This window comes from Antechinus flavipes, chromosome 2, assembly GCF_016432865.1.
Source record: "Antechinus flavipes isolate AdamAnt ecotype Samford, QLD, Australia chromosome 2, AdamAnt_v2, whole genome shotgun sequence".
Classification (NCBI taxonomy): Eukaryota; Metazoa; Chordata; class Mammalia; order Dasyuromorphia; family Dasyuridae; genus Antechinus; species Antechinus flavipes.
The window spans coordinates 504,981,024-504,995,393 of NC_067399.1; the positions used below are offsets into that span (position 1 = coordinate 504,981,024).

The 14,370-nt window shown below is 34.9% G+C and overlaps 1 protein-coding gene across 1 annotated transcript in view; it reads right to left on the minus strand.

Annotated features, from left to right (window-relative positions):
* The window catches only part of CCDC180 (coiled-coil domain containing 180), a 131,603-nt gene that overhangs the window by 22,313 nt on the left and 94,920 nt on the right, over positions 1-14,370 (minus strand). The window contains exons 27-31 of the mRNA XM_051980269.1: positions 8,916-9,073; positions 6,341-6,387; positions 6,130-6,220; positions 1,673-1,747; positions 1,389-1,458 (exon numbers count right to left, since the gene is read on the minus strand). Of these exons, the coding sequence (XP_051836229.1) occupies positions 1,389-1,458; positions 1,673-1,747; positions 6,130-6,220; positions 6,341-6,387; positions 8,916-9,073 (441 nt within the window). The remainder of the gene's footprint in view (positions 1-1,388; positions 1,459-1,672; positions 1,748-6,129; positions 6,221-6,340; positions 6,388-8,915; positions 9,074-14,370) is intronic.

The following is a 14,370-nucleotide window of genomic DNA, read 5'->3' on the forward strand; positions in this document are numbered from 1 at the left end:
TGCAAAAATATGGTATATGAAGATAATGGAATATTATTGTTCTATAAAAAATAATGAACAAGCTGATTTTAATAAGATCTAGAAAGATTTATATGAACTAATGCTGAGTGAAACAAGCAGAACCAGGAATATGTTGTACACAATAACAGCAAACGTGTGATAATCAACTATGAAAGATTTGGTTCTTCTCAGTGGTTCAGTGATCTAAAGCAATCCCAATAGACTTTGAACAGAAAAAGCCATCTTCATTCAGAAAAAGAACTAAGGAGAGTGAATGTAAATCAACATATGCTATGTTCACTTCTTTTTTTTTCTATGTTGTTTTTTTTTTACCTCTCCCAAGGTTTTTCCCTTTTGTTCTGATTTTTCTCTCTCTTCATGATTCATAAACAATGTATGTTAAGAATAAATTAAAATTAAAACTAAAATTAAAAAATCTTTTGTGAGGACTAAGAAATTTTCAAGAATGTAAAGGGGTCCTGAGACCAAAAAGTTTGAGATGGAAGAAGGACACTAAGTTAAGAATCAGGAGCTTTGGATTCTAGTCTTGCCACTCCCACTGATGTACCTTCACTACCATAGCCTATTAGAAGGATAGAATGGATACTGCATAAAGTCTTTTTTAGTTCTAACAATCTATAACTTTAAGTTCCTTCTAGTTTCTGCATTCTATCTTCTAAGTTTTGTGGTTTTGTGTTTTTGTTTTTGTTTTTAGCTCTAACAGTCTCTAATTTTCCAAAATTGTAAGGAGAAATCAATTGGAACTTGGACTGTGTCTTTTTTGCACAAGGACCATTTAGTTAATCAAATCAAAGATATATCAGCAGACATGAACTGATGCTGAGTGAAATAAGCAGGACCAGGAGATCATTATACACTTCAACAACAATACTATATGATGATCAATTCTGATGGACCTGGCCATCTTTAACAATGAGATGAACTAAATCAGTTCCAATAAAGCAGGAATGAATTGAACCAGCTACATCCAGAGAAAGAATTCTGGGAGATGACTATGTAAAATTCTCAATCCCTCTATTTATCTCCACCTGCATTTTTGATTTCCTTCACAGACTAATTATATACTATTTCAGAGTCTGATTCTTTTTGTGCAGCAAAATAACTGTTTGGCCATGTATACTTATTTTGTATTTAATTTATACTTTAATATATTTAACATGTATTGGTCAACCTGCCATCTGGGGGAGGGAGTGGGGAGAAAGAGGGGGAAAATTGAAACAAAAGGTTTGGCAATTGTCAATGCTATAAAATTATCCATGCATATAACTTCTAAATAAAAAGTTATTTAAAAAGAAAAAAAAAAGGATATATCAGCAGAATGAAGACACAGTAGAATTCTAAAGGGAATAGGAAATAGAATCCCTTACCTCTGTTATTAAAAGCAAAATGTCGTTGGCTTCCCAGAGAAGTGAGTGGATGATATTTTTAAAATGAAATCTGAAATAAAAATTTAAATCTAAAATTTAAAATTAAAATGAAATTTTGAAATGAAAACTGCAATCAAGCAGATGGCTGAAAAGACCTCCATTATACATATTGATACTTATCCCCAAAATTAAATCAAACCAAACAGATCAATCTTATGTACTTGATTGTCTCAATCCTCAGAAAGGATTAAATATTTATGGGACTGAAATGAAAGCTGACTTACTCAATACGTTCAGGCTTCTCCCCAAACACCTGATACTTCTTGTCTTGTCGATTTGGTCGGGAGTATCGTAGAACACTGAAAAGACACAGGCATGTCACTGCATTTGGAAAGATCTTATTAATGGAAAAAACAAAACAATACTATACCACTAATCAACTTTCTCTGGGGGTAAGGACACTTTTTCCTTTGAGGCATTAGCTAGGGAATTATGAAACTATTTTCTGTTTGCGTATTGATGGCTTGCAACCAAATTTAGCACTGAATATTCTAAATGGCTCCTGTAGTTTTAAATTTATTTAAATTTCTATCTCTGGCCTATTGGAATCATGTGCATGTAGAACCAGTCTAAGGTGAAACATAATGTTGGAAGGAGCAATACTTGATTCTTCTTAGCTTTGAAATTAGTAAGCATGATGACAATATATGGATAATGAATTAGAAAGTAAATTTTCAAGCAGTGGAGGCCAAAAAAGTGCAGGGGATTGGGGAATATGATGAGTTTTATCTGATATACGCAGATAGTTTTATTTATAGAGATTTTCTTTGAAAATAATAAAGAAAGATTTTACGCAGTAGATTTCTGTCAAAGGACATAGATGAATTGAATGAACAATGCCATACAACACATTTGCACAAAAGAAACAGAAACACTAATTAAAGGAAACTTCTTATATCAATTTTGCACAAGGACAAAGGACAATAGAATTAATTATAATTCAGTCCAAGAATTTTTCCCAGGAGTTTGAGGTTTTTTTTTTAATATCTCATGTATTGGAATTATGGGTCCAGATGAGTATACTGACTATACCTTTTTTAAAAATACCTTTTTTAAAAAATGAAGATAAACTATTCAGTAAGGAGATGAATAAATATGATCCTCCCTTTTCTATCAGGCAGCAGATTTCATGAGAAGGTCAGTTGGTCAAAATGCGTTGCTAATAAGGCCAGGATTGGGTAAGTCTAATTTAGCTATACTCTTCATATGCTGCATGCACTGCTTTAAAATATACATTTATTCTAAGCATTCTTTTTAAAAAAATTTTTGAGTTCCAGATTCTCTTTCATTCTACCTTTTTTCACTCACTGGAAACAATATATCACTCATTGGAAAGCAAATAATGTATCAGTTACACATAAGAAATCATATTTCCCTATTTGCTAAATTGAAAAAAAAGGCAAAAAATAAATAAAATGAGAAAATTGTTTAAGCTAAGGTCGTCTTCAACAGGTCTCACTTTGATTGAGGGCCATACCCATTCAGTGATTAAGGCTAGGTAGCAATTGAAGCAAAGAATCTCCTCTTTTACTTAGTCAAAAAAAAAATCATCTAAATAAATACATTAAGCTAGGAAGGTAAGATATCCTCAGGGTTTCTGGCCAAAGCAAAAAATAATAGCTATTTATATTCAATCTGAAAGTCTCCCAATTCATCCAGGGTCATCTCCAGTAGTCTTGATCTATATCTTCCCACTGGTTCCATATGACTCTGGAGGGGAAAGTGAGGTGGTGATCTTGGATAGCCCTCCCTCATTTAAATCCAATTCAATTGTATTTCATGGCATCACCTTTCTGATGTCATGGTCCTCTTTGAGAATAAAGAACAAACGATAATAATCTGAGACATTAATGCATTGTCCATTCTGGAAAGCAATTTGGAATGATGTTGAAAGGGTTATAAAAGCTGTGCATACCTTTTGATTCAAGAATATCATTGCTAGGTCTGTATCCCAAAGATATAAAAAACAAAAAAGGAAAAGGGCTCAAATGTACTTTTTGTGGTGGCTAAAATTTGGAAATTGAAGGAATGGGGAATGGCTTAACAACTTTAGTATTTGATTGTGAAGGAATATTATTGTGCTATAAAAAATAACATATAAGATGATTTCAGAAAAACCTGGAAAGACTTAAATGAACTGATTCAAAGTGAAGCAAACAGACCCAGGAGAACTTTGTACACAATAACAACAGTTTTGTATGATGGAGAATTATGAATGACTTATTTTCATCAGTACAATGATTAAAGACAATCCCAAAAGACTAAGAATGAAACAGTTTGAATATAGGCCGAAACATGCTATTTAACACTTTCTTTCATTCTTTTTTTAAATTTCAAGTCTTCTTATACAAAATGACTAATACGGGAAATGTTTTACATGATTGTACATGTATAAGTTATATCTGGTTGCTTATTGTCTCAGGGAGGGGGGAAGGGAAGGAATAGGAGAGAGGGATAGAATTTGGAACTCAAAACTTAAAAAAAAAAAAAAACCAACGGCTAAATTGTTTTAGTGTATAATTGGAGAAAAAAAATGTTGGAATCTTTACAAACTGCTAACTCATTAGAGTTGATAGATTATTGATCTACTCTTACAAGAAGATGTTTTGGGCCAGAACCTGAAACAAGGTACTAAGTAGAACTAATTGATACAATGCTTGTGTTTGCACCTTTACTCATTGAAGTTCACATGTTTGGGAAATTTCAGGGTTTAGTATGAGATATCTGAATTCACACCTCCCTTGAAGCTCTTAGGGCCAGAGAGCACTATGGGAGAAAACCCATAATCCCATTCTCTCAGAAGAGTCATATATAAACCAGTGAAGAGTGATTCATTCCAATATTTTCCACTTGGCTGGCTGGTAGCGGAAGAAGAGTTTTGAGAGGAAGAAGCTATGAGTCAAGAGTTGAGCGGGAGATTGAGAAGACTCTCTGTGGTGGCTGGGCTGAGACCAAGCTGGTCCGAAAGACTTGCCAGAAAGCTAGCCAAGCCCCAAATGAAGGAGACAAGACATTCATTCCATCTTTGTGCTGGCTGGAGGCTGAAGAAAGCAGAGGCAGAGGCTGAAGGACAAAACCTTTGGATTTGGAGACATTCGGGGGGAGCTCTTAGAGCCAAGCAGAGAGAGAGGCCTCTAAGAATCTAGCTATCCGGGCCCAAGGAAAGAGACAAGACTTGGAAGGAGAAATAAACGTTTGTATTTTTACCAGCTGGCTGCATTTGGGGTAAATATTGATCTGAACTGATACTAAGGCTGCCTCCAAGAAAACCTCCCCCGAGAAACCTGCTCTCTCCCCCAGAGAAAACCATTATCTCATATATTATATTTTAAAGAAGAACAAGAAGCCAACAATAAAATATATATTCTTTTAAACTAAGAGAATAATTAGTGACATCAAAGGCACGAGTGTCAAACGCAAATAGAAATGGGACTATTAATCCATACATAAGAATCTCTCCTGGCCACATATGAACTTAGTCTTAAAATGTAATGTTACCTTCATTTTGCTAAATATTTCACTATTACATTTTAATCTGGTTCTGGGGCTGTATGGTTGATACCTCTAGATTAAGGGATTCCACAGCAACATGATCAGAATTAATCTTGTGAGGTTTAGCTCTAAATTGCTTTGGGATATTTTTTGACATTCAGACACCTGGAAAATATGCTAATGCTTTCCATTTCCCTGAGATAAGTTCATACTTCCAAAATCAAATGTCAAAAAAAAAAAAAAATTGCACTCATTTTGAGAAGCAAAGTAGACTAAGGAAGAAAAAGCTGACTTCTAGAGCCAGGAAGACTTGGAATTCAATCTCAACTCTGGTATATACTGGCTATATGACTCTGGGCAAGTCATCTAATTTAGTGCTCTAGGCAACTACGACTATTAAATCGCATAAAGTTTGCCAAGCTTCATTGATGAAAGGAATTTCTAGAACTGGGAATTTTCCTTATACCAACGAATTTATGGATTTAATTCCTATCATTAACCATTTCCTATCTTGAGTAATATTTTAGGAAGTCTTAGCTCTGATAATGACATGAAAAAAATATTCTGGAAGAAAAGATTAGAGCCAGCAAAATCTTAAGATAATACTAATAACTGATATTTATAGAGCATTAAAAATTTTCCAAAGTTCTTTGCACATTCTTTCACTTAAGCCTTACAACACTATTGAGAATATCATAGCTATAAAGACATTGAGATTCAGAAAGATTAATTGACTTCTCCATAATCAAATATCTAGCAAATTTAAGAGGCAAGATTTAAATCCAGTTTCTCATAATTCTAAGCCTAATAATTCTCTCCACTGTGCCAGGTTGCAGGCTGCACAAACTATCCAAATTTACTTCAATTTAGCCTTATTTTGGTGGGAAACCCTAATGGAAGCATACTTTTGAGTTTTTCTGGCTGAGAGTAGCTAGCTTATGATATTAATAAGAAGAAAGATAGAAGGATTTGACTGAAAAATAAAAAAAAAAATAAAGGTACATGAGAAATAAGAGACAAAAAAAAGGTGGGGCTATATCAGAAGACCAATGCTTCAGAGAACAAGAAATTAAAAACTTGCAGAAATTGGGTAGGAAGATTGTAGAGAGGTGAATGGAGGGTTAAAAGGAAAGAGAGAAAGGAAGTGAAGGTAAAAAGAGGGAACAAATTTGTATTTCATAAATCCTACCTTCCCTGTGATATGTTACTGCTCACTGATAAGATCTTCTTTATGTCTTTATTTGGGATGATGCTGTCTGTCCGTCGTCTTGGACGTTTCCCTTTAGATAATGAAAAGAAAATAGCAAAACACTTGGGGTGTTTCTCAGTACTTTGACAAAAATTGGAAATATCTCTAGGATTTCTGATGATCAATTTTTCACATCCCAAAGTTTACTCACCTTTGATTTTGCCACCATGTTCTCGATCACGCTTTTGTTCTGGAAGTCTGAAACCAAAAGGAAGAGCTGTGAGATTTCCTGAAAGAAGAAGGTGGTTTTATTGTTGTCATCATTATTGTTGTTTTTTTCCTTGTTTGTTTTTTGGGGTAAGGAGTTCACTTGTGATTATGAAGAGCTTGAAGAGCTGCAAAGGCTTTGATGTTTCTAGCAGGTTGCAGAAAACATTCACCTGCATTTTTGTCACAGAAGTGAAAGGTAAAGTTATAGTCCTCTCCCACATCCAATTACCTAATATTTTTATATATTTACATAGGAACATAGAACTAAGCTGAAAGGAACCTTAGAGTTCATCAACATCTACTCATTCATTTTAGGTGATGAGAAAACTAAGGACAGAGAAGTTAGAGTCATAGAATTAGTAAGTGAAAGAGACAGGATTTGAATCCAGGCCTTCCTGATTATGGGCATTTTTGCAGGCTGTCACTCATCCTTGGAATTTTCTTCCTCCTTGTCTCCATCTCCTTGCTTCCTTGACTTCTTTCAAGTCTCAGCCAAAATTCCATCTTCTGCAAGGAGGTCATTTCTTAGTTCCTTTTATTGCTACTGCCTTTCCCCTAAGATTATTATAGATTACCTATTTATATCCCTGTATATCTTCATACATGTATATAATTTATACATTATTCTCTGCATAGATCATAAGTTTACTAACAGGGAATATATATATATAGCCTTTTTATGTAGCTCCCAGCACTTAGAATAAAGTCTATAATAGCACACATTTAAAAAATGTTTGTTGACTTGAATTGACTTGATATGTCAGGTACTTAAGGTTTGATTGATTGATCACTTGAATGAATGATAGACATGGTTGCCAAGAGAAAGAAAAGAGGACCAAGGATAGAGACTTGGGGGAAATTTTCTTAACTTGGATGGTGGGAAAAGCCAGAAAAAGAGACAAAGAGAGAGTAGAGAAGTAAAATGAGAATGTCGTGTTAAGGAAGGCAAAGAAGGAAAAAAATTATTAAGAAGATAATAGTCAACATTATCAATTGTGGCCAAGAGAAAAAGGAAAAGAAGATGGAGGAATGAGTGGTCACGATGCCTATCTTTTAAAGATCCCCTTCAAAATGTTAATATAGATGACCCTGTTAAAAAAAAAAAAAGCAGGACTAAAATGTTAATATAAATGACCCTGTTAAAAAAAAAAAATGCAGGACTACAAGAAACCTTAAAAAATGGTTTTTTTTTTTTTTGTTTTGGAAAAGAGACAACCAAAGAAATGAGCAAACTATATAGAATGTACTGATTCAATGAATAAATATTATGGTTGGGGAAAAATTATGATTTTCACAATTATCAAGATAATATATGTGATGAATATGCTAATAATTTTGATTTCCAAGTGCTGCCTCTTCTGGCTTGGGAGTCAGAGTCTTACAATATAATTTAAAATGATCAATTCTTGACAAGGCTCTCCTGTGTATGTTAAGTGAATTAATTCAAAGATTGTAGAACTTGTTTCTGTATCAGAACAATTATGAGATAACATACCAAAATTTATGGGATGCAGCCAATGCAGTTCTTATGAGAAGTTTTATATCTCTAGATACTTACTTGAATAAGAAAGAGATCAATGAATTGGGCCTGCAACTAAAAAAGCTAGAAAAAGAACAAGTTAAACCCTATCCCCAATTAAATGTCAGATTTGAAATTCTGAAAATAAAGTAGGAGATTAATAAAATTGAAAGTAAGAAAAAAGTGTAAATATACTGTGTACAAAGTAACAGCAATATTATAAGATGATCAGCTGTGAATTACTTAGCTGTTCTCAGCAATACAATGATCCAAGACAACTCTGAAGGATTTATGATGAAAAATGCTATTCATCCCCAGAGAAAGAACTGATGGTGCCTGAATACAAATTGAAGCACACTTTTTTATATTATTTTTCTTATTTATTTATTTATTTTTAACAACATGGAAATGTTTTGCATGATTACACATGTATAAACTATATCAAATTGCATGTCTTAAGGAGAGATAGGAGGAGGAAGGGAAAGAATTTGGAACTTAAAGTTTTAAAAATAAATGTTAAAAATTGTTTTTACAAATTACTGAGGAAAAATAAAATACTAAATAAATTCAAACAAGAGAAAAAAGCAAACAATTGTTTTATTTAAGGACAGAACTATAGAAATGGAACAAAAAATAGAACAAGTTAAAAAAGAAGATTGCTTGGAAACTGTAAAAAATAAAAGGCAGCAGTTATAATAACTTATGATCAGACACCTTGAAAAAAAAAAGCAAAAATCTCATATATTTCATAGGAGAATTTTTCAGAAATATTGAAAACAAGGAACAAAGTATAAATAAAATTCACAGGACATCTACTGGGATGAACACTTGATTCATCTAACCCAGACACATTGCCACTAAGCTTTTAGACTAAAATGACAAAGCAATGAATTTGTTAGTAATCAAGAACCACAAACATTCTTCTTTCACTGAAGAAAGACTATCAGTGAGATAACTGGAATATGGCATAGTAAATGTGAAAGAAAATAGGACTTACTGAAGGACGTTTTTGATTATTTCCACAGCCACATCATCAAGCATTGTTTTTCCCATCCGACTGGGTTGAAGAAGTGTTTCTTTAATTAATTCTGCCTTGTTTTCCTCTTCAGTCATGTCGGCTATAAAGAGAATATTGTCTGTGTTTGCACCAGCTCCCTGGAAGAGAGTTGGGGATAAGAAAAAAATATCCTGTTTCCAGCATCAGTCACAGATAAAAAGATTAAGTAAACAGAAATCTTAGGAATTCTACCAATAATGCTCAGATTTCACTGGCTGTTTTCCAAGCCTGGAATGCTTTCTCTCCTTATCTCTACTTCCTAACTTTCCTGACTTCAAGTTCATAAGGACTTGATCTATTAAAAAAGGTGATAAAATTTCTCCTTCTACATGAAAACTTTCCATTATTACATGAAAACTTAATTATTAATGTCTTCCTTTTTTTAAAAAAAAATTACCTCACTGTATTTCAGGGTTTTTATCTGTAAAATGAAGGGTGTGAATTAGGTGATTATTAAGATCTTCTCTATGTCTTATGATACTAAATGCTATCCAACTTTATATTCCCCCACAGTGCTTAGCATAATGATATAAGCATTCAATAAATATTTAGGAAATAAACACATTTATCAAAACTATCTTCAGCTATCTTTGCTTTTTTTTCTATATATTCCCTCCCTTTAGAGAATTTATCTAAACTCATTACAACTATCATGTCTTTTTTATTTTTAAAAATGTATTTATTTATTTAAAACTTAAATGCAAAATAAGAAAAAACAAAATAGAAGACAGACAGAAAAAAATTGTCATGTGTCCAGCAGAACATCAGGGAGGACTCAAAACATGTAACAATAAATTTTCATTTCAAGAAAGCATATATAATAATAGAAAACATTGTATTTATTCATGACTATATTTTCTTTGCTTCCTTATAGGTTATTCTTTGGTTCTCTGCTGTGAACTTTTTACTTTATTTTTTTCTCTCTTTCTTCTCCCCATTTCCCCCAAGCAGGCTATAATTAAACATGGATATATTTATGTAAGTGTATATATGTCTATGTACATACACACACACACACATATCTGTATATACATATACACATACATCTAAAACAGTATTAATATAGATGACATATAATATATATTCTTTCTTGATTGAATCTTTTTAAAGTTTAACTTTATCTGAGAGCAATGATTACTACCTATCACAACATTTTTTCCTAATAAATTCTATTCCTGATTTGGCAATTGCCAATTGTTGTTTCTAATTGTTCCCCCACCCCTCATCCCCATCATGGGCCTTCCCCTCTATCTTCTTCCCCCATTTTTCCTTCCCTTTTTATCCTTTTCCCATTAATCTATGTACCTCATCCCACTTCTATTAATCTAAACACCTTTCTGTATCTCAACTTATTCTATTCCCTTCCCCCTTCTTTATAGATTTTGGAGGGTACTCTACCTTTCTTCATATATATTATTCCCTCTTTAACCTATTGTCAATGTGAGTAGGTTTTCACAACTACTAGCCCTCCTTCCCCATCCAATGTCTCTGTGTTGGTTCTTGTTCTCATACCTCCTTCATATACATGATTACTAGTGTTGCCATTTCCTAAACAGTTTTGCTTTTTAGAGTCACGTCATGCTCAGCTCTACCCCAATCTTTCTTTTGAACTACTCAAATACTAATGTCAATCTTTGATAAATGGTTTACATCAGGGGTCCTCAAACTACGGCCCGTGGGCCAGTTGCGCCCCGCTGAGGACGTTTATGCGGCCTTCGGGGTTATGGCAAAATCAGACAGGAAGTGATCTTCTACCTAAACTCCCATTAGCAACGCACACTTCCGGCCCTGGGCTGAGGCGGCAGAGATAGAGTGTAAGATGATACCGAGGGGAGGTGAGTTCCCAGGCCCGAGTGTGGATGTGGGGAAGGGAGACAGATGCAGAAGATGGAGCACTGATGGCCCACAGCCTTGTACAGTAGCAGCAGCCACCACAGATAGGCGCAGGGGATGTACAGAGATTCTGCACATGTCACATGCAGGGGGAATTCACTGCAGCAGTGAAGGTCGGAGGCGGGAGCACGAAGAGCAGGAGAGAGTGTGTGGGAAATGGAGGCATCACAGTTCAGAGGCAGCTTGGAGGAAGTTGGGCATTGCAGTCTGTATGTCTCTGTGTGGGCAAAGTTATTGCGGGTATATTGTTTTTGTAGCACTGTATATATATTGGTATTTTACTAATAGCAATTTGGAATTCCTAGGAAATAATGATGTCAGGAAAAAGAAAAACTGACTCGGAGTGTAGGATATTCAAAGAACAGTGGATTTATGATTACTTTTTCATGCAGTACAAGGAAAGAGCTGTATGTCTGATAGGCCAGAATATAGTGTCTGTGTTCAAAGAATATAATTTGCATTGACACTATGAAACTCAACATAAAGATAAATACGATTGTTTGGTTGGAGAAGTGAGAAAAGATAAAATATTAAAACTGAAAAATACGATGACAACTCAGCAAAATACTTTTGTGAAACAGAAGCAACTAAATATTTCATCACTGCGATCAAGTTTTCAATTTGCCAAGCTAACAGCACGCACTGGCAGCCCATTTGTGGAGGGAGAATTTGTTAAAGAATGCCTTCTTTCTGTTGCCAAAGAGATGTGTCCAGAGAAGGCCGATTTATTTAGTACAGTGAGTCTTTCAGAACCTACAATTACACAGAGGATTGAAAAAATGGGAGGCAATCTGCATCAGTATTTGCATAACTCCATAAAAAAAATTTCTTATTTTATCTTGGCACTCGACAAAAGCAATGATGTTCGTGATTCTGCACAACTTCTAATTTTTATTCATGGGACAAATGATTATTTTGAAGTCATAGAAGAGCTTTGCTGCACTGCAAAGCACCAAAGGAACAACTATAGGAGAGGATATCTATGAAAAGATTTGCCAAACTATGAATGGTTTGGAACTGGACTGGGCTAAACTAGCCAGCATGACAACTGATGGTGCTTCTAGCATGGTGGGATCTAAGAAAGGAGTAATGGCTCACATTAACCAAGAGATGGACAAACATAACCATTCTCATCCAAAAGCCATACACTGCCTCATCCACCAACCTAAGCTGTGTAGTAAATCACTGAAATGGGACTCTATTATGAAAATTGTGGTATCTTGTGTTAACTTCATTAGAGCTAATGCACTAAATCACAAACAATTTCAGGAATTTCTGTCTGAGCTAAACGTTGAGTAGTTTTTTAAGTTGAGAAATGTTTTTTAGGGCCAGGGAGTTTGTCCAAGCTTCCTCTACAAGCAGCAGTGGCTGCTCTGGGTCAGTGCTGACTCACTCCTGGCTGGGTGGGCATGGCCAGGCCCTATGAGATTTTGGAATTTGGGGGTTCACTATTGACCTTTTGTGTTTGTGTTGGATGTTTTATAACTTCTCTGCTGATCTACTGGCTTGCAACCAAGACAGAGTGGCCAACACTTCTGTAGATTCCTGTAGATTCCTCCTCATTGATTCTCTGCCACGGGGTGTCTGCATCACTCAGGGTCTGAGCTGTCTGCTCTGGCATCTGTGCTCGGCTTGCTTGTGCTTGGCCCATCTCCCTCCATGCTTGATTGATACAGGCCTTTTCTGAAGATCTTTGAAACTATCTTCTGCTGGTAATTTGTTACACTCCCAATATTTGTGGATTCTGTCAGTCCAGACTGGATTTGCTAATTAGTCTGAGGGAGAAGGTCAGAAAGACCTTTTTGTCCTCTCCACCATCTTGGCTCCGTCCCTCCATGAGGCAAATTCAGATGGGAGAGTTGGTTGAGCAGAAGAACAGGATATAGTTGTTTTAGGACAGGATGTCATTCCCCTTGTAGATGATTTCAGTACTATGGGAGGAACCATGATATAGTAGACAGAACTTGTAATCCTTGGTTCAAGAACTTGGACCTAGGTTCAAATCTTGACATCTTTGGTTAGTTGGGTGTCCCTGGACAAATCATTTAGCTTCTCTGTACCTCAGTTTCTTCATCTATAAAATGATATGATTGGATTTGATAGGTTCTAAGATCTTCCTAGCTCTAAATGTTTGGGGATCACTTGCAAAGTCCTTTACATATATTACTTTAAGTTTCCACACTGTTTCATAAGCTTTATACTCGGGGAAGTTATTATAATGAACCAGCATGGTTTCACAAAGGACACATGATACTAAACTATCCTGATTTTTTTTTAACAGAATTACTAAATAGCAGATGACAGAAATGTAATTGAGATAGTTTCCCCCTAGATTTTAACAAAATTTTAAATAAAATATTTCAAAGTTTTCTTATAGAGAAGATGGACAGAATGAATTTAATCAGTGGTGTCAAACTAAAATAGAAATGAGGATTGTAATAAGGATCTCTGCAGGGCACATATTGACTTAGAAAAGCATCTATTAATATTTGTTTTGTGTTATTGCATTTTTATTTATTTTTGTTAAATATTTCCCAATGACAATTTAATCTGTTTCAGGAGTGTCCTGGCCAGATATAGAATGCTTTGTGTTTGGCAACTCTCAACATCAACAATCAAATCTCATTTCATCTTATCTCAACAATCAAATGTAGTCAAAACTGGCTGGATGGCCAAACTCAAAAGAGCAGTTGTTAGTGGTTCAATGTTACTATGGCAAGTGTTCTGAAGGAGTACCAAGGATCTGTCCTTATGCTGTGTGACTTGTTATATAGATAGTATAGATGGCATGCTCATAAAATATATGAAACATCTGGGAAGAACAGCTAACAAAATTGGATGATTTTCAGAATCCAGAAGGATTTTAAGAGCAGAGATCATTGGGATAAATTGAATAAGATGAAATTTAAAAGAAATGTAAAGGGAATAAAATCTTATACTTGGATTTTAAAAAATCACCTAAAGTAGTACAAGATGGGAAGGTGTAGTTATATAGCAGTTGTTCTGAAAAAGATTGGGGGTGTTTAGTAGACCACAATATAAATCAGCAGTGTGAAGAGGCTAAAAAAAGGTAATTTAGTCTTGGGCCAGATTGGAAAAAAGTTTCGATTTTAGGAGATGTGAAATTCTCACTGAACTTTGCTCTCAAGAGAACTCATCTGAAGTATTGTTTTTGGTTTGGGGCTATTAATAGCTGGAGAGCTTCTGGAGAAGGGCAAGTAGGTCGATGAAAAGCCTTGAGTCCGTCACATGAGGATTGGTTGAAGGAACTGGGCAAGCTGACTTTGGAAAAGAGAAGATTAATGGGAACACTATTTTCAAGTCTTTGAAAAGCTGGCATATGGATGTTTGGTCCTAGAGAACAAGACTAGACCAGAAACAATGGATAAACGTTGCAAAGGGGCCATTTTAAGCTTAATGTCAAGAAAATCTTCCTAAAAATCCAAGTTGTTTTAAAGGAGCATGGGTTTCCTCGAGAAGTGCTGTGATCACCCTCATGAAG